Below are 26,830 nucleotides of genomic sequence, written 5' to 3'. Positions count from 1 at the left end.
GATGAAAAGTATTTTCATTGACAAACACTACTTGCTACTTTTTGAATGTGCTCATTGCATAAGTCTGACTTCTTTCATGGTAACAGTTAAGATCTCTGTGATCTCATCATCTCAACCCACTTCCCAAACACTACCTTCAGTGCTTTGGGGACCCGAAATACAAGACTGTGGGCCCAGGGCCATCTTGTTCTATTTCCAACCTCCAGATGTCACCAGCTCCGATTCACTTGGTGTCAGTATGTCAGGCGAAGCCCACAGCTGCACTACCTCCTGCTTCCCTCCCAGATTCCAGGTCACTGTGTAACTTACATCTTCCTCCCAAGTGTATGACAAAGTTCTAAAGGTTTACTTTCCTATCATCCCATCTCCTGACATAAAAGGCCACTGAAATGTGGCTCTCATCTTCCCCATACAATACTTCACACTACTTAATAATCCCTTTTCTAAACTAAAAGATCTCTACATTTAACTAGGAGCTTTTTCAAGCTGTTAATTATTTACATTCTACTTTTTACAACATGGCTTTCTGAAAAAACACTGGCTCTCCCCGATATTTACTGACCAAAATGAGAAGTTAATTCTCATTTTGTTTGTAAATTAACCACCAATTTTAATTTTTAAAAATTGCCACTATTAAAAAAATAATCGCAATGTTATGACTAAATGTGTTTTCCTATCTGGTTGATGCTATGAAAGTAGTTAGGTAAATAAAAAGGAAAATGCTATTTTTTAAATAGGGAAACCAGGGCTTCCCTACCAATGCTATTTAAAATAAGTTTCTTAAGTGTTTAAAAAGTTACATTCAGAATGTCTCATTATTTGCACAGCAAAAAAAAAAAAAAAAAATCATCAACAAAACCAAAGGCAATCTACTGAATGGAAGAAGATATATGCAAATAATATATCCAAAAAGGAATTAGTATCCAAAATATATAAAGAGCCTATAAAACTCAACACTAGAAAACCAAATAATATAATCAAAAAACAGGGAAAGCACTGAATAGCCATTTTTCCCAAAGAAGTCCTATAAATGGCCAACAGACACATGCTCAACATCATTCATCATCAGGGAAATGCAAACCAAAGCCACAGTAACATATCGCCCTACACCATCAGAATGGCTAGTGTCAAAAAAGGCGAGATAGAACAAGTGCTGAAAGACATGGACAAAAAGGAACCCTCGTACACTGTTGGTGGCCATGTTAACTGATACAGCCAAACCGTGGAAAGCAGTATGGAAGTTCCTTTAAAAATTAAAGATACAGTGGTGCCTGCATGGCTCAGTCGGTTAAGCATCCAACTCCTCCTCTGACTCAGGTTATGATCTCAGGGTCATGAGATTGAGTTCTAAGCAAAATCATCTTCCTCTAGCCCTTGCCCCCATGTGTGCACTCACACCCTCTCTCTCTTTCTCTCTCTCTCTCTCCAATAAATAAATCTTTTTAAAAATTAAAAATCAAAATATCATATGATCCAATAACGCCAGTACTAGACACTTAAAGAAAATGAAAGCAGTAATTTGAAAAGATATATGTGCCCTATTTCTTGCAGCATTATTTACAATAGCCAAGATACAGAAGCAATCCAAGTGTCCATCCACAGATGATGGATAAAGAAGTGGTGTCTATATACAATGGAATACTACTCAGCCATAGAAAAGAATGAGATCTTGCCATTTGCAACAACACATATGGGCTGAATATAAGTGAAATAAGCCAGACAAAAAGACAAATACTGTATGACTTCATTTACATACAGAATCCAAAAGACAAATACACAAACAAAAACAGAAGCAGAATGTCCTGGTTATGACAATAAAACACTAAGGAATATCAGCTATCTAAAAGAGAAGGAATAAAATAAAAACAATCTATGCTTTATCAAGTAACGAGGTAGCACTAAAAACATAAGCCAATCCTCGAACTCACCTTTCTACCTATCCACCTGGATTCTCTCCTCAGACTTCCCGCACCAGGACTGAAACCAAAGTCGACTCCCCTCCCTGCCTGAAACCACAGCCCTGTACCATACTTCTTCCACTGTTCCCAGTGTCCATCCATTCCCATCTAAGGGTGGGAGCTCCTTACTGCTTCTCACTCAGAATGACCGCATCCTAATCATCCCCTATCCTGGTTTCTTGTCTTCTGCTTTCTCCCTAACCCTATGGAATCTAATGCCCTAAGACTTACTGAGTTCTAACAGTTTCACTGCAGGTGCTACAGGTTCCGTGCGACCCCCTCTACACCATAACCTACTAAACATAACAAAAATACCCTCTAGCACGGGAGCTAAGGAGGCAGCCTAAAGTCAACAAACATCTGTTAGAACTTTCCTTAAGTACTTGATCAAAAAACAAGGACTCACATGGCAAGGGGTTGGGAGAATGTCTCCAGAGAACCTTCACCTGGAAGGTAACAACAGAGTTTGTAAAATGTATTCGAACTTTGAAAATGTGTTACTCACAACTTCTGAAAAGGACCACAACCACTCAAAGGGGAGAAAATGAACTTCAGTGACCAAAAAGAAACAAGATAACCATTCAAATTTCTTTCTTAGGGATTTCGCTTGTTAATTATTTCATATCCATCCATCAAATAGCACACAACTGAAAGGTGAAATGAACTGTACGGTTACCCAATAATACTGTACAGTCTTTAATAAAAAGAACCAAAGGGACAGGCAAGGGGAATGAATATACTCAGTCATTCTTATAATCGAGTTCACATTCTAAGAACATGTAAAACCCTTTGCCTTCAAAACACTTCTTGGTGAGTGCTATGAAATGTGTAAGCCTGACGATTCACAGACCTGACCCCTGGGGCAAATAACGCATTACATGTTAATAAAAATAATTAATTAAAAAAAAATACTTCCGACTTTTTACTCTCTGTTTCATTAAAAAGGGAAAGCCGAGAGAGTGTTTAAGTAACAGAATCAGCAACGTTTTGGAAGCTCTGTGTCTGTCTATGCCTCCCTTAAAAAGTACTGTGGTCTAATCCCAGCTGTCGCTCTGAGATTTGAAGCTGCCAATCTCAGTGAGAGTCAGGGGGAGAAAGTCTTTGGACTAATCCAAGTGGACAAAGGGATTACATGTTATTTTTTTTCTTTTATTTATGTTTTTTTTAATTTTTTATTTTTTATAAACATATATTTTTATCCCCAGGGGTACAGGTCTGTGAATCGCAAGGTCCACATACCCCACAGCACTCACCAAAGCACACCCCCCCCATGTCCATAACCCCACCCCCCTTCCCCCAAGCCCCCTCCCCCCAACAATCCTCAGTTTGTTTTGTGAGATTAAGAGTCACTTATGGTTTGTCTCCCTCCCAATCCCATCTTGTTTCATTTATTCTTCTCCTACCCCCTTAACCCCCCATGTTGTATCACCACTTCCTCATATCAGGGAGATCATATGATAGATGTCTTTCTCTGCTTGACTTATTTCGCTAAGCATGATACGCTCTAGTTCCATCCATGTTGTCACAAATGGCAAGATTTCATTTCTTTTGATGGCTGCATAGTATTCCATTGTGTATATATACCACTTCTTCTTGATCCATTCATCTGTTGATGGACATCTAGGTTCTTTCCATAGTTTAGCTATTGTGGACATTGCTGCTATAAACATTCGGGTGCACGTGCCCCTTCGGATCACTACGTTTGTATCTTTAGGGTAAATACCCAATAGTGCAATTGCTAGGTGATAGGGCAGGTCTATTTTCAACATTTTGAGGAACCTCCATGCTGTTTTCTAGAGTGGTTGCACCAGCTTGCATTCCCACCAACAGTGTAGGAAGGTTCCCCTTTCTCCACATCCTCGCCAGCATCTGTCATTTCCTGACTTGTTGATTTTAGCCATTCTGACTGGTGTGAGGTGATATCTCATTGTGGTTTTGATTTGTATTTCCCTGATGCCGAGTGATATGGAGCACTTTTTCATGTGTCCGTTGGCCATCTGGATGTCTTCTTTGCAGAAATGTCTGTTCGTGTCCTCTGCCCATTTCTTGATTGGATTACATGTTTTAAAAAGATCTTTCAAAATGTGAACCGAAAGCACAGTGGCTCCCGAGAGAAGGCAGACAGACAGACAGACACACACACACCCCAGAGAAACATCTTTATCACCAGCATTTCTTAACCAAGGAACAGCCTCCTACCCAAAGATCATAAAAAAGCTTCAGGAGGCAAACTACTTTGAGTTGAGAGCATCCTGCATTGCAGACTCCGTGAGAGGAGTAGGCACAGTCATATACCATTCCCACAGCTCAGCAGTACTGAAATTTAAACTAAGGGGGGCAACAGGACAGGGGGCCGGGCTGGATGGACCTGCTGGCCTTCTTTGTAACCATTGTTTCCACCCCCAACGCTTTCATTTTAAGAAGCATAATGAAGTACTAGGTCACTGGAGTCTAATGGAGCAGCCTTGGACAAGGCCTTAGTATCCCCATCTGTAAAAGAGTGGACTTTCCTAACAAATCGTAGATTTCCTTAAAAGAAAATAAGTTCTCAGACTGCTGTCTGACTGTGGCAGTGGCTACCTACTCCGATATTCATTTTCCCATTCCCTATTAGCTCCAAAGGGCTACTACGTCATGTTTAAAAAACAAATTTTAAGAAAGTTAAACATTAAAAACGACACTTCTACTGAAATACAGTTTGGCATTTGTGTTCAGTAAAATCAAAAGCATGATTTGTGTGCCTGGAGGAGTTGACTACAGTAAGATTTTGTCAATTCCTGGGTCAATTTTGCTTTTTCAAGTTTTATTTAAAACAAGCAAAATATTCATTAAAGTAACTAGTACGTCATTTCTTTTCAAGTACTGCTATGACCAAGGTCAAGGAAAAATAACTTCACCTCACTTCTGCCCACTTGGGTTTCTAAAATACTGGGTTAGTGATGACATCTAATTTCCCAGAACACTAACAAAATATACTCTGAGAACCCTTTTTTCTTAATGAAAGAGGTAAAGAAATGACTTTGGGAAATTTCAAATGGAATTTGTGTTAAAAACAAAACAGGGATGGTAGCCCCAAAAAAGCATATTTCTACTCTGATTAAACTTCCACAAAATATCAGATAGCCTGAAGGTTATTCTCATAAGAAAGAACAAGGTTCAGTTTCACTATTAAAAGATTGGTTTCTCACCATTCCAAAAAGGAAATGGAACAGTGAGAACTAGGGTCCTTCAGCTCTTTTCTATCTGGCAATCCAGACACAAAAATGGTGGCCACAGATCTTTCAGAATAGTTAAATATACTTCTCAGCTCTGTCTGGCTATACCCTCAAAGTCAACAGGGATGTAAACAGATAGATATGCCTACCTAAAACAAGAAACAAAAAACTGCACTACCAAAAACTGCTCACTCCGGTTTTCGTGCATACCATGTTAGAACAATTCACCACTCTACTGGCAGCCAGCTCTGTCTCACCAAATTCTCTCCATGCCCCCACCTCTGTCCCCCATTGCATGTGCATATGAACCATGAGCATCACTGCTCACTTACTTGATGATCTGTAAGGGTGTCTTTTCTGAAGTGTGCTTTTCACTGAGTCCCATCCAACAATAATGCACACAAATCTTCAAGGACAGAGCCTTTCCCAGCACTGTTATGATGAGAGTTAACATTGCTTCTTAACCAAAAACCAAGGACAAAGTTTAAGATTTGGGGGTTTGGGGCCTAATCTGTAAGTGCATATATATAAAAAAGTCTTCTTTTGCAACAGGTGATAATAATAGCAGTAATAGTTATTATTCATACTCACTATTGTATTATTACTACATGAATTTGGGAGAACACCAGGATCCACGAAACAAATGGCTACTATCATCATAAGCATTCTTACCACCGCCCCCCCCTGCCAAAATGTTCCCTTAAACTCTCCCTAAATTCCCCGTGGCTTGACATCTCCTTTAGTCTCTTGAGAGATTTTTCTTTTTAAAAGTAATTACAAAAGGGATTCATTTTGGATTATTCTGGAGAGACTTTTTTTTTTTTTTAAATATCTGGAAAACTAAGAATTATTAGGAAAAAAGGAGAGAAAACCAAAGAACCTACCAAACCAATGAAGTAACACTAGAATTCAGGCCCTAACCAAGAAATAGTTTTGCACTTTCAACTCAACTTTGGACCAGCAGATGTAGGACTCCAGAAAATACGGCTGAGACATGAGCTCATATCCTCTTTTATAAAGGCTACACTTATACAAGAAAGATAAACTAACAAAGCCAGTCGATGGTGTGGATGGGGTACAGTGACTTTTCATGAGGTCCTTCACCATGCTGAGCTCCATTCAGACACTCAGTAAACATGTGCTCACCACAGGCAGAATGATCATGTACCCAAACAATTTAAATACACAGGAGGGTTCCTTTACATACAATCTATTAATTACTAAATACCAGGCTCAATTTATTAAGCTATTTGGGCCAAACTGACAGATGGCCTACTCTTGAACTTAGAGAAACAGACCCAAAATATCCTTGAAAGAAAAGAATTACAACGATACCTACAGCACACATCACATAACATTTTAAGTAGGTGTGCGTACACTTAGAAAGATTTTTAAATCTGTGCTGAAATTTGTGCCAATTTATGTACCAAAACCATTAACAGTAATTATCTCTGTGCATGTAATTTTTCTTCTGTTGCTACTTGCAGATTTTTCCACAACAACAAAAAAAGAAGAAAGACAAATAAAACATAAACTTTATCAGACTATGTTAAATCACATCTTTCTTTATTAATAGAGGACTCAGCAGAACCCAAACTGCAACAATTGTTCTAATTATAACTTCGAAAAGCTGATAGTATCAGGATGTATATACTAAAGAAATTCTGCTTGAAGACCTACTATATTTAACACATAACCCCTTTCAAGGCACAAAAGTGATGTTCTTTAAAATCATTATGATGGAAAACATAACTTGGATGTTTAAAAAAATAAATGCAAGGCACAACGATGGGACAATAAAAATCTTTCCTCTAAAAGAATACACAAACACACAGAAGGAAGCACACACCAAATTGAACCTCTTGGGGAGACTTTCATACAGGTAAACTATTCACAAACCACAGTTTCATCGACGTCAATATGCGACACTTTAAAACCACACGAAAAGGAAAGGAAATTTTTTGTACAGCCAGCCTTCGTGCAATGGAGCTGCCAGTGCTCTTGCTCGGGCCAGACGGCAAGCTCCTGCTTCTCTGAAGACCCACTGCGAGCCCACAGCGGCTCAGACAATATACCCCCAGGTAGGTCTTTTTAAGTACTTGATATATTCAAATGTCTTTCCATCTAAGGGGAAGCTATCATGCTCAGTGTTTAAGACATTTAAATTGGAAAGGACACTGTGTGATAAGGCTGCCATGTAAGAGGGTACCAATTATTACATTCTAAATAGATTCTCACTATGAACTGCACTATAATTTTCTTCTATCTGATGACCTCATCCATTCCTCTCAAAAGAAAAAAAAAGTTTAATTTATACAAGACTGAATATTTACTTATAGGCCAACATTAACTATTCAGTAACTCAATCTTATTTTTTATAACAAAATGAATAAATGCCTTGTTGTAAGTCTTTACAACAGGGCGCAACAGATCTCGAAATGACTTTCTTCCATAAAAATTTTGATAGGTAATTTCAAAAACATTCTATTGTGACTTTCATTTAAAAAGAAAAATCTAGTAAGTGTATTTACTCCCTAAGCAATTATTCACTCAATCCCAAACAAAGGAGACACTTGAAGTTTTTTTTATTTTTGCTGTAGCACATCAAATTTCCACAGGCTAAGTAATTGGTTGACGAAACATTTATCAAGCATTTGGTCTTCAGATTTCTGAGAGAGAACACAAAATGCTATTATAGTATGATTTAACCTCTAATCAACATACCAAAAATTTTTAATGAAGAGATTTGTTTTTCATTGCAACCTAGACTGAGGTTCACAAAAAGCAAGTGCAAGGTCCTACAGGAATCTCTAGCATCATCAGATAAACAATTATGCTGTGATTATTTTTAAATAAATTATCCGTAAGTGGTATATATGGCCCGTTCTAGCTATAGGGAATACGAATTATTAATTGATGAAAACAATTTTCTAATCCTCCTCTTTACTGTATATTCATCTATAAAAATGAGACTTTATTATATAATAGAATGAACAATAGGAGCACTTAAAAAAACACAGTACTATTTTAACTATTATAATGTAACATTAGAAATACAAGAGCAGGGTCACCTGGGTGGCTCAGTGGGTTAATCCTCTGCCTTCGGCTCAGGTCATGATCCCAGGGTCCTGGGATCGAGCCCCACATCGAGCTGTCTGCTCAGCAGGGAGCCTGTTTCCCCCTCTCTCTCTGCCTGCCTCTCTGCCTACTTGTGATCTCTGTCAAATAAATAAATAAAACATTTTTTTAAAGGGGGGGGGAAATACAAGAGCATAAGCCAAAATTGTAAGCATCTGGTAAAGGAACAATGAGCTAAGGTGGGTGACAGAGATGAGGATCAATTTATTTCAACACTAGCTTTTGACCCAGAGAAGAAAAGGATGGTCAGAATGCCATGGTTCAAACAAATGGTTACTATCCAAAAAACAGAGTTCTAAGAAGTCAATGAAGCCTGGAGTAGACTTCCGGACACAAAGAGCTTACTCCAGGCATTTTAAAATAGGAAGGATTTGGATATAAGAAGGATAAGGTCAGAAAGCCTAAAAATCATCAGCGGGGTCAGATTCTAGCCCATTCATACAAGCTGGAAAAACCTTGTACAATTTCAGAGTGCCAGACCCCAGTCTCCTCAACTGATCTGAGGCTTGGGCTAGACACTATCAATAAAGGTTCCCTCCATCCTTAAAGTCCTATAAATCCCCAATTTTTATCAGAGCCAGAGTACAAAGACAGGAAGGAGCAGTTCACAGCAGAGGAGAGATACCACCAGTCTAGGGAACTGGGGTGAAGATAGTAGGGATGGCTTAAAGCAACCAAGTCATGGGAACTTTGAAAGTAAGGGAGGTTTAGATCCAAAAGGTAGAACCTGGATCTGGCTTTTAAATATATATATACAGTAAAAGGAAACAAAAAAATACTTGAAGTCTGAACCTCTCTCATTAGTATTTAGGGGGAAAGTTAAGAACTAATATTTTCTTTCTGCTCTTTTACATGAAAATTGCCTAGAATATAGTTTCTGCCACATAGTAAGCACTTCATAAGGCTGGCTGCTGTAACAACAGTTACTATCATCACCATCACCATGATTACTACTATTACTGAGCCAAAGCTCTAGAGTGGTTTTGAATATAGCTTCTGAGGTCAGACTGTCTGAGTTGGAATCCTGGCTCTATAATTTAACAACTATATAACCTTGGGTGTTACTTAACCTCGTTGTGCCACACTTTTCTCATTTATAAAGTAGGGATAATGTCTACGTGATGGGAATAATGAAAGGTTAAATAAGCACATGTAAAGTACTTAGCACAGTGCCAGACACAAAGTACTCAATTATTTTCATTGAGTTTAGTGCAGAATGAATTATGTATGAACCCTGAAGTCCTATCTGAAGTGAGGAAAGAGGAAGGACAGGTACCCTTTTAAATGACACTTTATATAAAGTTTTGTGTAGGTCTGCCTTAACAATCTGTTTATAGTGTTCCATCCCAGGGTGTATACAGTGGATCATTAAATAATCAGGAGAATTAAGAAACAGAAAGGCTTCAAAAGGTTTTGTTGTTGTTGATTTACTTTTAAAGAGAGGTTTCAGAGAATCGGTTTATTTGGACTTCTTAGACACTATAATTAAGATTTTCTTTTTTTTAAATTTTATTTATTTTTGAGAGAAAGACAATGTGCATGAACACAAGTGGGGCGGGGGTGGGGGGGGCAGAGGAAGAAGCACACTCCCTTGTTAAGGAGGGAGCCTAATGTGGGACTCCATCCCAGGGCCTTAAGATTAACCAGCTGAGCCACCCAGTCACCCAGATTCACTGTTTCTAAGAAGTTTTGTATCAGGTTTTTTTCTGCTAAAACACAAAATCTCCTGGTCTTTAAAACAAGACGAAAGTGTTTCATATGCATGAGGAGGGTGTACACCAAGAAGCAGCACCAGAAAGATATATCCGTAGCCCTAAGAGCATTAGTTTGGACCAGGCCAAAGAGAGGATCGAAAGCCCATTGGTTTACCTTATACTTATGTTCTAGATCTGGAGGGAACATGACAAGATTGTGATTATCAGTGTCAATCACAATGGTTCTAAGAATATGTCTTATACTTTTAGGCTTAACTGCCTCAAAACCTACAGTGAAAGAAAAGAAGCATTATAGTTAGATGCTTTCATACAAATATAACTGAGCTTCTCTTTGAGAATTTTGTAACCAATGATCATATATTCTTGCTCTAAAAGGCTTTAAAATACATCTGTGGTCAAACTTCTCAAAAACACTCACACGAAACATCTGTACAAGCACTGTTTACCAGAAACAGAAAACAAACGGTAGAGGTACTTTAAAATTATCCAGTAGCTGCATTTGAAAAGGCAAAAAGAAACAGGAGAAATTAATTTTAATCATATATTTAACCTAACATCAGAAATATCATCTCAACATACACTGAATACAATAAATATGGAGATGTTTTACTAATTGTTCTATTTGTACAAAATAGTACACACTTTTACTACTTGTATTGTTTCCTAAAAAAATCTTTAAAACCTGGTGCGTATTTTGCATTTACAGCCCAGATCAATTTGGCTGTTGAAGTGGCTGTCATTTCAAGTGCTCAGTAGTCACAAGTGGCCAGTGTCCCCCCTGGACATCACAGGCCCAGGTCACTAGGGAATGGGAGTAAGGAAAAAGAAGGAATAAGCGTCAATTCAAGCCAGATTCTAACCCTTCAACTCTTTTCACTGAACAGAAAAATGAAATGCAATGGTGATGAACATTTTCTGGCACTTGACATAGTGAAGGACCTACTTTTAAAATAATTCCCTCTAAATTTCAGAATAATTTTCTGTCCCCCATTATCGGCATGAGGAGCTCGTGTCGATGTATGGAAACAGCAAGCCAGGAAGCCTCACTGAAACCTCTTCAGGCTCAGCCACAACTAAACCATTTTGCCCTCATTTCCTCTCTGTTTCTCAGAATTTCAGCTCACTTATCTCCTCTGCAAACTAACTTCCAACCCAAGTGGTAACAAGAGTTATCAGAATGCAAAAGTATTATGTCAAAAATATCCATTCTAGAAGCAAAACTCTATGGGACTTCCCAAAATCATGAAATCAGACCATGGAAAACCCAGGCCTCCTCTACAAACCATGATGGTCCCACCATCTATTTCACCAATAAAATTCTACCTAAGAATTAGAAAACTTGTGACCTGGGTGTTCTGAATACAAATGTTTTTAAAGAAAATCATTTCTAATTTTAATTACTAACCTCCCTCCCCAACCCTTTTTTTTAAACAGATTCTTCAGTTTTTGTTTTTTTTTTTTTTTTTAAACAGAGTCATCCTTACTTCCCCTCAAGATGACAAACAGTTCTATCTTCTGCCCAGTTCACAGAGATCTGGAGCCATTCACATATTTTTTTTATTTAGTTTTCCTTGTTGGAATTATTGGAAGTGGTTTTGCAACCTGGGCTTTCGTACAGAACAAAAATCACAGGTGTGTAAGCATATACTTAATTAACCTGCTTACGGCTGATTTCCTGCTGACTCTGGCATTACCAGTGAAAATCGTTGTTGACTTGGGTGTGGCGCCCTGGAAGCTGAAGATTTTCCACTGCCAAGTGACAGCCTGCCTCATCTACATTAATATGTACTTGTCAATTATTTTCTTAGCATTTGTCAGCATTGATCACTGTCTTCAGCTGACATACAGCTCCAAGATTTATCGGATCCAAGAACCTGGATTTGCCAAAATGATATCGACCGTGGTGTGGCTAATGGTCCTTCTTATAACAGTGCCCAACATGATGATTCCCATCAGAGACATCGAGGAGAAGCCAAATGTGGGATGCATGGAATTCAAAAGGGAGTTTGGCAGAAATTGGCATTTACTGACAAATTTCGTATGTGTAGCAATATTTTTAAATTTCTCAGCCATCATTTTAATATCTAACTGTCTTGTAATTCGACAACTCTACCGAAACAAAGACAACGAAAATTATCAGTATGTGAAAAAAGCCCTCATCAACATTCTTTTAGTGACTACCGGCTACATCATATGTTTTGTTCCGTATCACATTGTCCGAATCCCATACACCCTGAGCCAGACAACGGTGATATCTGATTGCCCAACCCGGATTTCACTCTTTAAAGCCAAAGAGGCCACACTGCTCCTTGCTGTGTCGAACCTGTGTTTTGATCCTATCCTGTACTATCATCTCTCAAAAGCATTCCGCTTTACAGTCACCAAGACCTTTGCTTCATCTAAGGAGACCAAGGCTCCAAAACAAAAATCAAATGGTGAAAACAACGCATAAAATATGGGATTTTTCATGTTATGCACTTCCTGCCTCGATGGACAACAGGTACCAGGAAAGAGAGAAAATGGCCTAAGTAAGAGACATATGCATGGCCTGGTTACTGAGAAACTTTTCTAAAAGTAAGCTAAGCAATACTCTTGTGGTTGTTAATGGTCCTAAACCCAAGTATTTGCATAAAAAAACTAAAAAACCCTGTTGAACCAACGTAAAACCGTGCATTATCCTTGAAATCCCAAAGAGTTTTAGGACAAGCTCAGAGGCATTCATGAAGTATTCATTTAAATACCAGGAACTGACTTCTTGATAGAAATATGCAAAATAATCCATGTAAGGTGCCAGAAAGCCCTTCAACAACACAATTTAAATAAAACCGTTTAGATCATACCAAAAAGTCCAGCTGATCTTCCCATGAAAACACCTGGGCCTGATTTATTTTTTAATCCATCATTTCAAAGATGGTAACCTTTTAGCTCACTACTCCAATTTTTAATATCTAATTGTTTTGTAACACAGCAACTAAACCTATTCACTTCTAAAGAGGCTTGGAAATACATGAGTAGTGTTTAATGTACTTTATACACTTATATTCTATCAGGTTTATAAAGACTTTCTATCCTAAGTAATGACAAATCCAGTGATTTCTTATTTTGTAGTAACATGAAATAGACCCTACAGCATTTTCAAGCAAGTTGTTAAACTGCACTGACTGCTGAAACTACTGTTTTGGAACTAGAAGCTCACATCAAAGGTATGGAAAACCACCACCAGTCAAATGGACTTAAAACAGACATGCCAGATACACACAGCATGTGTTGTAGGGAACACTGGGCTGACTGGCACCATGTCTGAGTCTGACCCCACATGGGGCCTCCAGTTTAAAGAAGGGGTGACTCCAGCTCTCAGGGTCACAACCCTCAAATCTAATTCTCTCTATGGCCAGTAATGCAGAAAGGACTCAACGGATGATATAAAATATAAGACTTATTTAAAAAAAAGAAAATTGAAAAGTTTAGATAACCATACCTGAGACTTCGGCGGTGGGGGGGGGGGGGGGTTCATTTCAATAGCAAGTCTGTTTTGCAGCAAGTAGTAATACGTTTACATTAGCTGCAGTGATTACAAAATGGTGTTCCTGGCAGCCTCTTGAGCTCGCCCACGCTCATGTTTCACAAGTGTACTTTTCACTTTAATAAATTTTCCCATTTGTGTAAAAAAATAAAAAAGAAAGAGTGTTCCTGGAAACTAACAAAACTAGTTTGATTCCAGAGTCATTTTTAGTCCTGTACTGAGAAGAATTATTTTCTGAAGCTTGAACCCAAGACAATTCCAGCGTATAATTTCATATCCCCTAGTTTAAAAAGAGTAAATGTACCAAATGAGAAAATGCACCAAAACAACTGTCTATCACACTTCCACCATGGTGAGCCCTGGACAAAGTCTAGCTAGCTAGTGGTCATGACAGGAACCCCCCTTCAACATTAAGTCTCTATCCCAGGGTGTAAAGGGCACAGCAACGCCACAGCTATGCTGCTGAAATGCCAGCCCACTAGAACCTGTGCTTGTTGATGGTCTGCTGCCCAGCAGATCATATAAGCATACATGAAACTACTAGTTTCTTTTCCTGAATCTTTTGGTCAAGTCCCTATTAGTCGCTCTCCTTGGTCTTCACATACTAGAGCTACATCTTTAAGACAGGAAATGGGGGTGGGAGGGAACAATTTTTTTAAAAACATATTCTCATATTCTTCTCATATTCATGCATAATAGGTAAGTCAAATTTTCCCTCTTTATTAAGGAAGAGGACCAGACTCTCTACAGCATTCCTAATGTCAATGTTACATTAGTAACATTACCGATCATTTATTCTAAATGACACAGTAAAGGGAGGCCTAAGGCAACTGATGATAGAAGGCTATTAAAAAATTGTATCCTACAACATCAATTTTCTAGCAGTTGCTTTATGATTGCATTACACTTATATCATAATCCATCATGAGAGACTTAATCACTGGAAATCATTCATGTTCCTTCCTCCAAGGAGAGGACAGCCTTTAGAATGTTACATGCTGGGAATGACTGTGTGGCCATGGATTACATGAACAATATGTCCGTGCTTGGGTAGTGCCCTAAACCAAGACATATGGAAGAAGAAAGCCAGTAAAGCCCTGCCTACCAAAGAGAGGAACACAAAATCCGCAACCAATTCAACCACATTCAACATTTTGCCTATTTATTACCTCTCTCCTTTTTATTTAAATTAACGTTTTATTTTGGAATACTTTAAAATTTACAGAAAAGGTACACAGTACAGCAAGTTCCATTAAACCTTTCATTCAGTTTCCCCTAATGTTAATGCCTTACATCACCGTGATACATTTGCCAAAAATAGGAAATTAACATTGGTGCATTAAGTGTAACTGAACTCCAGACTTCAAATCCTGCCTCCCCCCACTTTTGATGCCAGACATTGCAATAGTTCATCCATAAATTCTTCAGGACACATCTCTAAAATATCAGGCTATCCTTTCTGTTGCCCTAAATGCACGGTGAGATTATTCCATTATGTTCGGAATGAGTGATGTGTACAGGTGATGAGCAGAAAGTATTGTAGCAACTATTGACATAGCCCTGGACACAGAAAAACTGACACCAAAAAGAAGATTCTTAGTTGTTATAAAAAAAAAAAAAGTGTAAAAAAAAATTAAAAATTTTAAAAAGTTCCAAAATAACAGAAATTAAAAATTAAGAAAATATTTAGTTTGCAGAGCGAAACTCCTCAAAGATATCCAGAAGACAACATTATATATACCTCACAATTACACTGTTGTTAAAATAATAATAATAATAGTGTGCAACAACAACAACAAAAAAGGCTCATTAAAATTTCCCTTAAAATCCCAGGAAAAAAAGATAGTAAACCTAAAATTATAAACACATTTACAGATTTGGGTCCAATTTTCATTAACATCAAAAAACCAATCTTGTGGGCGCCTGGGTGGCTCAGTGGGTTAAGCCACTGCCTTCGGCTCAGGTCATGATCTCAGGGTCCTGGAATCGAGTCCCGCATCGGGCTCTCTGCTCAGCAGGGAGCCTGCTTCTTCCTCTCTCTCTCTCTCTCTGCCTGCCTCTATGCCTACTTGTGATCTCTCTCTGTCAAATAAGTAAATTTTTAAAATCTTAAAAAAAAAAATCTTGTTTCCCTTCAGTAAAAATCACATCACTCGTTATGAGTCAAACACTACATTTCCCAGTTAATATTTCTCATACGCTGCTCAGTTCTTAAATTCATCGGATTGAAATCCAAGTCCATGTCATATGCAACCTCCTCTATGAAGCCTTAACCATCTTCTCAATCAGATGTTCTCTCTCTCCCCTCCAATATTTATTCTTTGAGAGTGGAAGATACCCAGGCATATCAAACAGTTCACCTTCCAGGGAGCGCTTGGGTTTTTACTAAATTATTGCTTGTGTTTTAGTGCATATAATTTCACATGTGTCTCCCTCCTATCTTATTCATCTTTCCTGTGTCCCAAAATTCTCATTCATCTGCATAACACCAAGTACCTGCCACAATACAGTGCACATAAAAGACACTCAGTAAATGAGTGTAAAATGGAAGCGGGAAAACACATTTAGACGTCATTTGCAGTCACTCAAATGCTCTTGATAAAAGGATACTAATATAGAAAATTCCATTAATTCTAGCTAGCCAGTAACATCACATCACAAATTTGAACTACAACTATACATACGGTATATGATCATAATTATAACAAAAGAAGCAGTGAACGAAAAACTCACCTGCTTTTATATGTATTACTCAGGCAAGTAGTAGAAGAGTCAGTGGTTAATGATCATAAAATGAAATAATCAAGGCTGTCAACTGGAAGCCATGACTTACCAGAGGTATGGGGAAATGTGTTGCATACTGCAGGTGTCGCAGGAGGTCATAATTAGATGGAAAAATTAGCTCCCTGGGTTTTTCTCTCTTAAGCAACTTCTCAGCATTAACCGACATTCTTCTGCCCAAGGAAGAGTTGGCATTCTCACAGGATTCTCCAGGCATGGGAGAAAAAATCTAAGTCATGTAAAACAAATGTTGGAGACTGTAAATGAAAGAGAGCAACACCAAAACACAGCACTACATACCGGAACTCCAAATACACAAGACACTCCTACACTATCTCTTCCCTCTTTAAGCAATGAGAAAATAAAGAGAAAAAAGAAACTGTGTTAATCTCCACAAAATTCATATACAGATTAGTAGGAAACTATCAACATAATCTCCCATTTTGAAGATGAGAAAATGACAAACACACTCATAAGAATTATGCAAAGCTACACTTCCCAGAGGACCAGAGACAACATCAGACTCATAGGTTAAGTGTTTCCTCAAAAGGTTACATTTCCTACAAAAACATAAACACAGAAATCATTAACAAAACTAATGAGTACCAGATATAAAAGTTTTAATCAGTATTCCAAACAATATGTTTTTTATAAAGCACCTCACTGAGAGCCATAAGGAGGAAATAATTATAATAATTATATGGAAATAAAGTAGAGAAAGTATAACAAGTCCAGATCCAGGAAAGCTACATACATAGCAAATCAACACAGACTGTCATGAGCAAACTATTCATGTATTCCTGAGAGATGATGATCTCAAATGAGCAAAAGAGTCACAGATAGTCAACTAGGAGGACAGGGGTGTTCTAATCTACAAAGGAAAAAATGCAGCCAAAACTAAGGATGAACTGAAATGAGACAATTGCACAAGATGAGTCACTATACCCTAGCAAGGAATATGGCAGGATCACATTTACATCGGCACACAGGTCATTCCAGCACATGGGGCAAGGAACAGAAGGACGGAGACAAGCTGGGATGGGGTGGGGAAGAGGGGGTTAATAGTCAATAAGAATTTGAAGGTTGAACCTACTGGAAATTCCGAACCAAAGTCAGTTTTAAAGTCATTCTTGTCTACTTCATCAAAAATATTAGTAGTTCCTGAGTCAATGCCCATATGCGCCATTATAGTCTGTTCCTGATGATTGCCAGAGAAAGAAAGTGACACTGTAAATTTTGTAGTTCATTAAAAACCTGAAGCTAAAATATGACAGTGATGTTTTTAACCACCCTAGGTCTTTTCTCTCCCTAGTAACTATTTTTCCCAAAAAAAGAGAAGTTTTAAGACATGCACTTGCTTTGAAAAGTTACATTCTTTATCCTCATCAGATTTACCTTTCAAGATACTTGAAGGAAAGAGCCCACAAACTTAAGACATTAAAAACAAACTGGCCATAATGTCCCTCCTTTAGGCTATTCCCAGTCACGTGTTCACAAACTTTTCCTAGAAAATCTGAGAGTGTACCTAAGATATAAGAAACCTCGATATCCAAGAATAGAAGGGAAGAAACAGAAATGTAAAAGAAGCATAGACAGGTAAAGGAACTTTGGTTTTTAGCTTTTTATAACTTCTAGTGTGGGCAAATTTGGAAACAACAGTATTTGTATTAAAAAAGTAATTTTTAAAATTCCTGCACCATTTGATCACCAAATCTTAAGAACACGAACTATGAATCCACACATGTAATTCTAATACCAGGTCTTTCAGTTACAAGGATAACCAGTGTTTTAAAAATATCATCACAGCATATGCTTAAGCGCTCACAAAACCATCATGAGGCTTGATTTTTAAGGAACCTCCACAATCTCTCACCATTTTCCACTATTTTCTCTTTATCACCTCCATGCTTTCTGCCTTGAAAACTTCCTTAAGTATATGGAACAATGTCCAAAACACCAGAAATTGGCATTAAATTATAGTCGTAGTATGAAATAATTTGGCAAGAATAATTTCACAACATTTTAGAGTTTTCAATTAATTAAAATGAAAATATGATATGTTATGATCAAAACAGGATGTCCCATTTTGTAGGAAAGACAGAAGCAATGGATGAACTGGGGAAAAGATATTCCTTAGAAAGGGACTTTAGGCCAAAATCAGTCTGATTTTAAGGCACAATGTTAAAGAAAAACTAGAAACTAGAAATACATAAAATTGGAAGCGTATAATTCCTGTCCAATAAAAAAATGTTATGTACTGTCAAATCTTTTCATTAATAGTTTTAGTGTATCCGAAAGAAAATTCTGGAATATATATATATTCCATATGTTTTCTTTGTAAGTGAGGAACAGAGATAAATGAGTTCTTTAACAGGAGAATACAATTAAAATGTAATCACCCTTCCACCACCAAACGATCCTCTCAAAGGGGTTTCCCCAGCTGAGTTGTTTTCAGGGCTGGGGCACCACTCCCAGGGCCATACCTCCATTTTCATGTCATGGTCCTTTGGGTAGTGGTCATCCACATTCTCTCCTGCTGGCGACCGTGGTCGGGTCGAGGCAGTGACTGACAAGTCTCCTCGAGATATGAGGGTGCACATGTATGCATCATGAGAGAAGACATCGTGTCGGATGAACTCACAGAAGAGCAGCACCAGATTCACAAATTCCACCTTTTCACATTCACTATTTGGATCCGCTATAAAGAAAAAAATCAACAATTAAGTCCCCTTGATATAGTAGGAAAAAAACACCAAATAGGAAAGCTTAACATGAGGCACCCAGGTGGTTCAGTGGGTTAAGCAACTGCCTTCAGCCCAGGTTATGATCTCAGGGTCCTGGGACAGAGCCCCACCCTGGGCTTCCTGCTGGGAGCGGGCGGGGGTGGAAGGAGGGTCAGCTTCTCCCCCTGCCCTTCCCTGCCAAAGTCCCCACTCATGCTCTCTCTCAAATTTTTTAAAAAGCAAATCTTTAAAAAAAAAAAAAAAAAAAGCTTAACAATATTTTCATTTTTTTTTTCTTACACAATAGAAGGGTTATTAGAAAATTTACAATGAGACCCAAGCATTTTGTGCCTTATGGGCACATGGGTTTTGATTGTCCCTTTGGACTTGAAAAACAGCATCCAGTGTGTTAAGCACAATTTCCAGTTTAAGGATAGTGGTTCCTGGCAAATGAGTAACCACTTAAGTAATAACATAAACACAAAGTTTCAGGGAAGGAAAAAAAAGGGGGGGGGGGGGCAGAGCCAAACTGCTTTCCTCTGGTTTTACTAGTAAAACAGCTCAAGACTGTGTTCACAGCTTGAGAGTGTCCATATATTTCCAAGGTGTATGTGTGTATCTTTCAAAGGACACTTCACAATAAAACAATTCAAAAGGTCCTTGAAAATACTAGTGCATGGGATCCACTAAAAAAAAAAAGAGGGAAGATGGAAGACACAGAAATGAAGCTCTGCAGTCTTTCCCAGTTGGCAGCCAGTCTGTTCAACTAACATTATGACTTTCAATACTGCATCTGCTCTCCGAAACTTTGCACCCTTGAGAGGCTAAAAAATGTTAAGAGCCACCCTTTGAGGCTCGGGCCCTGGTACCATCCTGCTCACAAACACCAACAGAGACAAACAGATGGATCCACGGAACATTAAGCTCCTTCCCTAACACTTAAGCCTTGGCGGTTGCTGCTGTCCGCCAGAGTCAGTGACACACAGTGTCTACGTGGAGAAGTAACACCACTCTCTCTCTTCTGGATCCCCCAGAACACGCAGAGGCAGACAGGAGGAAGAGCTTCCCAAAGAACAAACAGGAGTGAGGACAGGCTGAGGAACAGCAAGGGCAAATGTGTATCCGTCCCTTCCGGAAATGCAAGAGAAGCTGGAGCAGCTGACTTCCACTCCTGACCATCTATTTTCTACCCCCTGGGATCTCTTCTGTCCTGCATTTTTCTGCTTCCTCTTCTATGTTTCACAACAGCTGCCTACCTTGCCACCACCAGTGTGGCTCCAGCTCTCCCCTGGCCCAGAACAGCCACCAGGCCACTTAAAGAACCTCACTCCCAAGCACCATTCAACCCAAAACAAGGGCCATCTCAAAGGAATCAGGAGCAGTACTATTTACCCACTGCTTTACTTCATTCTTCACAACAAACCTGTCCCTCCCGCCCCCTCCATGCATTTTCTCCCCTTTCTATCACTTTTCACTTTACGCCATCTTTCTGTTGTTTCAGCACTATCTACCTAAAGACTTGCCCTGCTGTACTTTGTCACATCAAAGCCTCAGAATGAGATCAAAACGGCTAAGCACACATAAATGAATCTTTCAAGTGTCAATTTACAGTATAAACCCACTGGGCTTGTAACACCCAAACCCTCGACTTCCCACAAACAATAGAAAAAGAGACAGAAGAACGGGAGACTGAAAGAACATCCCAGAGAGTACAGGCAAGCAGCCAGCCACCTACACAAACTGTTTCCTTACATCAAGGACCTGGTTATAAAGTACTTTGTTTGACTTTTCCCCCTTTTCTTATCAGCAGTTAGAAAAGGAAAAAATTTTGAAAAGAGTACAAAAAGAGAAAATTCCTAATCACAATAATGATTAGACAGTGAAACTTCAGAGGACCTTAACTCCTCTCTTTTGCTAAGAAAGAGCTAGAACAGGAAAAACTATACCACCACGTATTAGAGAATGAGGTGACTTATTTTTACATTTTTAAAACTCTGGAGATTTTGAAGTCTTTGCAGCTCACTTAATTTTAAAATTGCATAGAAATCTCCATTAAAAACATGCGACAAAATTTTGCTCAGTAAAATATGCATTACATTCAGCACCAAGAACTCTTGATTAAGACGCAAGGAAGAAAAAGAAGAATTAGCTCCAATCTTTTATTTAGGATCTAGAAGCAAAGAACTTTACTTACATAATGAGGGGGCCTGTGTATCTAAAAATCTTAATAGAACATTCTGGAAAACAGGCAAACTAGATCCAGCAAGAGAGGCTGAAGAAATGGATTCTTTCTCATCCAATACCTCTGATTCACCACATCTCTAAAATTAAAAATAAGCACAGTTAATTACAGACGGCAATGTAGCCACAGCAGGTCATGAATTTGTTAGTTTTTTATTAACATTTAAATTCTCAAAAAAACCATGCAAAATTAATGGAGATTTCTGTACTTGAGGGCTATGCATCATAGGTAAATATAATTTCTGAAAGTTAGGGGAAACTACACCAGAACAACTCAAATGATTTCAAAGGACACCCTTAAAAAACATTATTCATGTAAATTATAAACTCTGCACCACATTATAACTGTCCACTGAATATACAGCATAGTATAATAAACTACTCATTGTCCCTATGCAAAATTACTAAAAATAATTTGAAGTTTTCTTCATTTTTAAATAGTTCATGCTTAACTATATACTTCCCCTGAGAGATTTTTGGGCATGTTATTACTAAGTTTGACTTTTTTGTGTGTTTGTTTTTGCTAGGTTAGTGTACTTACAACTGTGTGCAAGGGGTGTTCGGAAGTATGTTGTCAAATGAGAAAGTGAACATAATTACTCTGATAAGATTCCTTAACCTCTCACACTTCACCAGTTAAGATCTCTTAGAACCTGTGGAATCTCCACAGTTCATGAAACACAGAACTAAAGAAGCTTCATTTCAGACAGTACTAGGAGACCAAAAAAGAATTCAAAAGCAATCAGAACCCTGTTCTCTATTCTTTCTCATATCCCTTTGCTCTTCTCATTTTTATTACTATTCTTTAATATTAATATTAATATTAAGATATTAATTCCCTAATCAATCCTCTCTTTACAAAGGTCAAATTTTGAAAATGGTGATGTTCAACAGCAATCAATTATCTTAAATACCTCTGAGAGAATACATTTTTTAGATGTGAATATTTATGCTTATTAAAAAAAAAATTACAGAGTGCCTGGGTGGCTCAGTGGGTTAAAGCCTCTGCCTTCGGCTCAGGTCATGATCTCAGGGTCCTGGGATGGAGCCTCGCATCGGGCTCTCTGCTCAGCAGGGAGACTGCTTCTCCCTCTCTCTCTGGTCTGCCTCTCTGCCTACTTGTGATCTCTGCCTGTCAAATAAATAAATAAAATCTTAAAAATAAATAAATAATTAAAAATTACGAAGTCATCAGTGTGAGCTTCTTCCAAAAATGACTGTGTGTTTCCAGAACACACTGGAAGAAGGGATGCCCATGAGGCACGACAACCCAGAAGGAGCAACTAAATTTGAGAATTTCAACTTTGGTTACTAAAGTTGAACCACTGCAATTCACAGTAAAATAGTCTATCTATTCATAGAAAAAAAAACAAAAATCAATGAAACATCTTTCCTAATCTGCACATTGTAAAATGGGTCATGTGTTTCATACCTTACTTAACCCAGGATCTTCAAGCCCCAATTTGAACAATATGATCCTTTTTATTTGGTGAAGAATACTTCCCCAACAGCTGGAGAGTGATATCTATGGATATATTCTTATTTCATTTTTTAAGAGCTTCACAGGAAAGAGTATTATTAGTAAGAGAAAACCAGCTAAATTGTCATCCATTCATACAACATTTACTGAGCACCAGCTATGTACTGAACACTATTTTGGGTGCCAAAGACACAACACTGAACAAGGTGGACAAGGTCCCTGCTGTCAAGCTTATGTTCTGGAGGGTGGTAGGCAGGCATTAAAGAACAAGCCAACAGGAGAGTAAAACAGAGAAAGAATGACTGAAGGGTGGGTGACAAAGGATCTTCCTGAGGAGGTGACCCAAGTTGAGCTAGGAATGCTAGAAAGTCACACTGCCTAAACTAGCAATGGCAGAAAGGAACTGGCCATGGGAAGACTGGGGAGCAGTATGCCACCCAGTAGGAACAGCAACCCCCGGGTCCCAAGGCAGAAGCTGGTTTGGCTTGCCGGAGACCCAGAAGGGCCACGGCAGCTGCAGCTATGCCCCAGAGGAGAAATAATGAGGCAGGAGGGAAAGGCAGGCCAGGGAGGCCCATACAAGGCTCTGTGGACACAGTAAGGAGCCATTGGGAGTCTGCATAAGGGGAAAACATGATCTGCTTGTCGTTTGAAAAGATGGCTGTGGCTGCTGTGAGGAGCAAGGTGGCAGGCGAGTGAGGGAGCAGAGAGGAAAGGGCCCTGCAGCAGTCTGGGTGAGGAGGAGAGGGCAGGCCACTCACACCACCCACAGCCTCTCTCCTGGCCAGCCCTCCCGATCTTATGGGCAGATAAGGGGGCTGGCTTAATAATTTTTTCTCAACAAAAGATAGAGTTTATCAAGCTAACTTTGTTTTTTTCCTTTTTAATCCACTTCCAAGGGCCAGAATACAATCATAAAACTAATAAAAATTGATATCTGTAATCTCAAAATCAGAACTACCTCAAGAAAATATTTCCAGGGTGCCTGGGTGGCTTAGTTGGTTAAGCGTCTGCCTTCGGCTCAGGTCATGATCTCAGGGTCCTGGGATTGAGCCCCACATCGGGGTCCCTGCTCACTGGGAAGCCTCCTTCTCTCTCTATCCTCCCTACCCCTGCTTGCATTCCCCCTCTCACTGTCTCTCTGTCAAGTAAAGAAATCTTAAAGAAAAGAAAATATTTCCAGATTCACTATATTATGTAGCTTTAAAAAAGTTGTATAATATATACATTTCTATGTATGTGAGTGTGTGTGTGTATTCATATGAATGTAATACAAAATGTATATATGTGCCTGTGTGTCTCAACTTCATTTGGGAGAGGTCTTTGTTCTAAATCAGATGTTAGAGGTGCCTGAGTGGCTCAGTCGTTAGGCATCTGCCTTCAGCTCAGGTCGTGATCCCAGGGTCCTAGGATCGAGTCCCATGTCAGGCTCCCTGGCTCAACAAGGAGCCTGCTTCTCCCTCTCCCTCTGTCATACCCCCTGCTCGTGCTCCCTCTCACTCTGTCAAATAAATAATATCTTTTTAATAAATAAATCAGATGTTAAAGCTTTATTTTAAAAGATACAATTTTAAATTAGTCCAGAATATAAATTATTGGCTTCGCCAACTGAGAGGGATCCTATATGTGAATCTGTGATTCTCCTTATGTGAATTTGTATATTCTCCCTTTTTTCCATGAAAACAGGAAAAAAAAAATAGCATATGGATAAAAAACGGTTATTTTTAAATGATGGCGTTCCATCCAGAAAGAAAACTGAACCTACCTCTGCCTCAATTTCCGCCTGCCTCTTCTCCAGGAGCTTCGCCACAGCTATGGCCCTGTGCTTGCCCGACCGCTTGCAGCTCACCGCCCACTCACACAGCAGGGTCACCACGGCTTCATCATTGGGGGCAACCTACAGTCAAGAGAAAGGGAGACCAGCCATGTCAAGTGAAGCGTTCGCCCAATGATGGAAAGCAAGCAACGGACTTTGTAATGCTTTTAAAGCTTTCTTTAAGATTGCTTTTATTTTATTATAGTCATTCTCAAAAATGTTCCCAAATCCCTTTTAACTGAAGTATAAAGAGCAACACTTAAGTGACAATGAAGGAAATCACTTACTGGAACAGCTCACTCTGTGACAATTTCAAGGGAATTAGAGTCTCCAATCTCCTTGTATATGTCTTTCATTTATACAGAATTATCATAGAGCCCCACTGATACTCCGGAACTCAGCCTCAAAAGCCAAGAGAAAGGGAAACTGAGCACTGAATATCCAGAAGAGCTGTTCCTAACCCCAACCACTCACTCCACTGTTGGCCCCCTCGCACTCAGAGCCTCACTCACTACCTAATCCAAACATGCCCGGGAAACAAGCCACCTACTCCAACAAGGAACAGAAAGGAACTGGAGGGGAGGCTGTTAAGCCGGCCAGACCCTCGCTGCATTAGAAACAACAAACAGGAGAAATGACAACCAAGCATCAGAAACAAAAATTAAAAGAAGACACAGCAGAGGACAGTATATCCTGGGTCTGCGCGGGGCTCAGCACTGTTCCCAGAACTACGAGCTGTGGTTGCCATGGCCCAGAAATGGGTACCACAGACTGAAGTTCAGAGGGGTCCAAGAAAGGTCACAGGAACCCAAGTGACATGAATGTGGGACAGGTAGGCGGAGCTAGGTCAAAAGAGGAATCATCCCTTTATATAACCTCACCTTTCCTCTTAAAGGATGCAAGCCAAGCAATGTAACATCACCTGCCAGTTTTTAATATTTGTCCAGCTTTATAAACACTATGCCACAAGAACTGGAGAATCACAGTATTGGCTTTCATGTGAGAGGTCCTAAACGTTTTAGAATCCATAAGCTCAATTAAGATTATAAGAGTTATAAACACACTCCCAGGAAAAATATACAGACATTAACACATAAATCCAGCACAACTTTTCAGAAAGTTCATGGACTCTGTGAAGACTCCCAAGCATCCCAGGGTAAGAATCCCTAATCAGTTTATGGTACTAGCAAACAATTTAGATCATGAAAACCAGTTTATTCCAAGATTCTTAGTCATCCTACCCTAAATTTGGTTAAACACATACTGACTCAAACAAAGAAATGTTATCTAGGGAGGATCTCAAAAGAATCTCTGGGTCTCTTAATTTAAATTAAGAGAAATAACTGAATTAAAATATGTAAAGACTGAACATAACAATTAAGAGAGAAAGAGACTAGAAGGAATGTTTGCCTGGATTCAATCTAATCCAGAGAAAAGTAAAAACATAAAAAGTAAATTCAGTGAAGCACTACATGCTTAGATTTACATTACAGAGATCAAAAGGAGTTACCCTAAAAATACTACCATCAGTTTTTAATAAAACTGTAATGTGCATCATATCTACATTTATAGTTTTTTATATTTTCTTCTGCATCATTAAAATAAGATAAAAATAGGCTACAAAGAAATAAAGGAATGACTCACTCAACTTAAGTAATGGACTCTGTTTGACCTAAACGTGCACAGAACAGCACATATAAGGGAAAACATTTCTTTTTAACACATCCAGATCAGGACCACAGGTTTGGAGTGACATGCTAGAAAATAAGCCCTAGAAAGGAGTCAATTCACTTCCAGAAGCACTTATTAAGGACCCATGCTAGGCACTGAGGGAAAAAAATGTAAAAGACCTGGCCCATTCTCTAAAAGTTCACCTTGTAGAAAGAAAAACAGAAAAAACAACTAATCATAAAGCTACAAGACGTGGGGTGCCTGGCTGGCTCGGCTGGAGGAGTGTGCGACTCTTGATCCTGGCATCGTAAGTTCGAGCTCCATGATGGGTGTAGAGATTACTTAAATAAATAAATCAAATAAACAAACAAATGAAATAAACTTTAAAAAACATAAAAGCTACAAGACATTTTGACAACATGGAGGAGGAAATAATTAAGTCCAACTGTCTGCACTTTCCGTATCTCATAGGCAATAAGCATCTGTCCATCCCAGCTTACAGACACATCTAAGATCTTAACTTGAAGACAGGAGGGCCTGCAGTCTGCCTGCTATAGCTGTGGTCTCAA

At 38.8% G+C, this 26,830-nt stretch overlaps 2 protein-coding genes across 18 annotated transcripts in view; one reads left to right on the top strand and one right to left on the bottom strand.

The window, feature by feature from the left end:
- Nucleotides 1-26,830, bottom strand: part of MED12L (mediator complex subunit 12L) — a 322,213-nt gene that overhangs the window by 203,768 nt on the left and 91,615 nt on the right. For 9 of the 15 annotated variants that reach the window (XM_082708331.1, XM_082708342.1, XM_082708333.1 and 6 more), the window contains 4 exons: nucleotides 24,540-24,671; nucleotides 21,248-21,374; nucleotides 18,814-19,028; nucleotides 16,383-16,559 (listed from right to left, as the gene is read on the bottom strand). In XM_082708331.1, the coding sequence (XP_082564457.1) occupies nucleotides 16,383-16,559; nucleotides 18,814-19,028; nucleotides 21,248-21,374; nucleotides 24,540-24,671 (651 nt within the window). Of the gene's footprint in view, nucleotides 1-16,382; nucleotides 16,560-17,423; nucleotides 17,529-18,813; nucleotides 19,029-21,247; nucleotides 21,375-24,539; nucleotides 24,672-26,830 lie in introns of all 15 variants that reach the window. The other 6 variants (XM_082708336.1, XM_082708339.1, XM_082708329.1 and 3 more) reach the window with 1 other exon arrangement.
- Nucleotides 7,118-13,732, top strand: GPR171 (G protein-coupled receptor 171). 3 transcript variants are annotated; one of them, XM_082710615.1, is made up of 2 exons: nucleotides 7,118-7,254; nucleotides 11,499-13,732. In XM_082710615.1, exon 2 carries the CDS (start codon nucleotides 11,522-11,524, stop codon nucleotides 12,476-12,478), a length of 957 nt encoding a protein of 318 aa, XP_082566741.1. In that variant the 5' UTR covers nucleotides 7,118-7,254; nucleotides 11,499-11,521; the 3' UTR covers nucleotides 12,479-13,732. The 3 variants fall into 3 exon arrangements, with proteins under 3 accessions (XP_082566741.1, XP_082566740.1, XP_082566742.1); XM_082710614.1 differs by having other exon boundaries at nucleotides 7,189-7,258; nucleotides 11,470-13,732; XM_082710616.1 differs by having other exon boundaries at nucleotides 7,238-7,254; nucleotides 11,470-13,732.

Source organism: Mustela nivalis, assembly GCF_964662115.1.
Source record: "Mustela nivalis genome assembly, chromosome: 1".
Classification (NCBI taxonomy): domain Eukaryota; kingdom Metazoa; phylum Chordata; class Mammalia; order Carnivora; family Mustelidae; genus Mustela; species Mustela nivalis.
This window is presented reverse-complemented; position numbering and strand designations above follow the sequence as displayed.

Excerpts from the sequence above, each read along its gene's own strand:
- GPR171 (XM_082710615.1), top strand. The coding sequence starts at position 11,522 with ATGACAAACAGTTCTATCTTCTGCCCAGTTCACAGAGATCTGGAGCCA.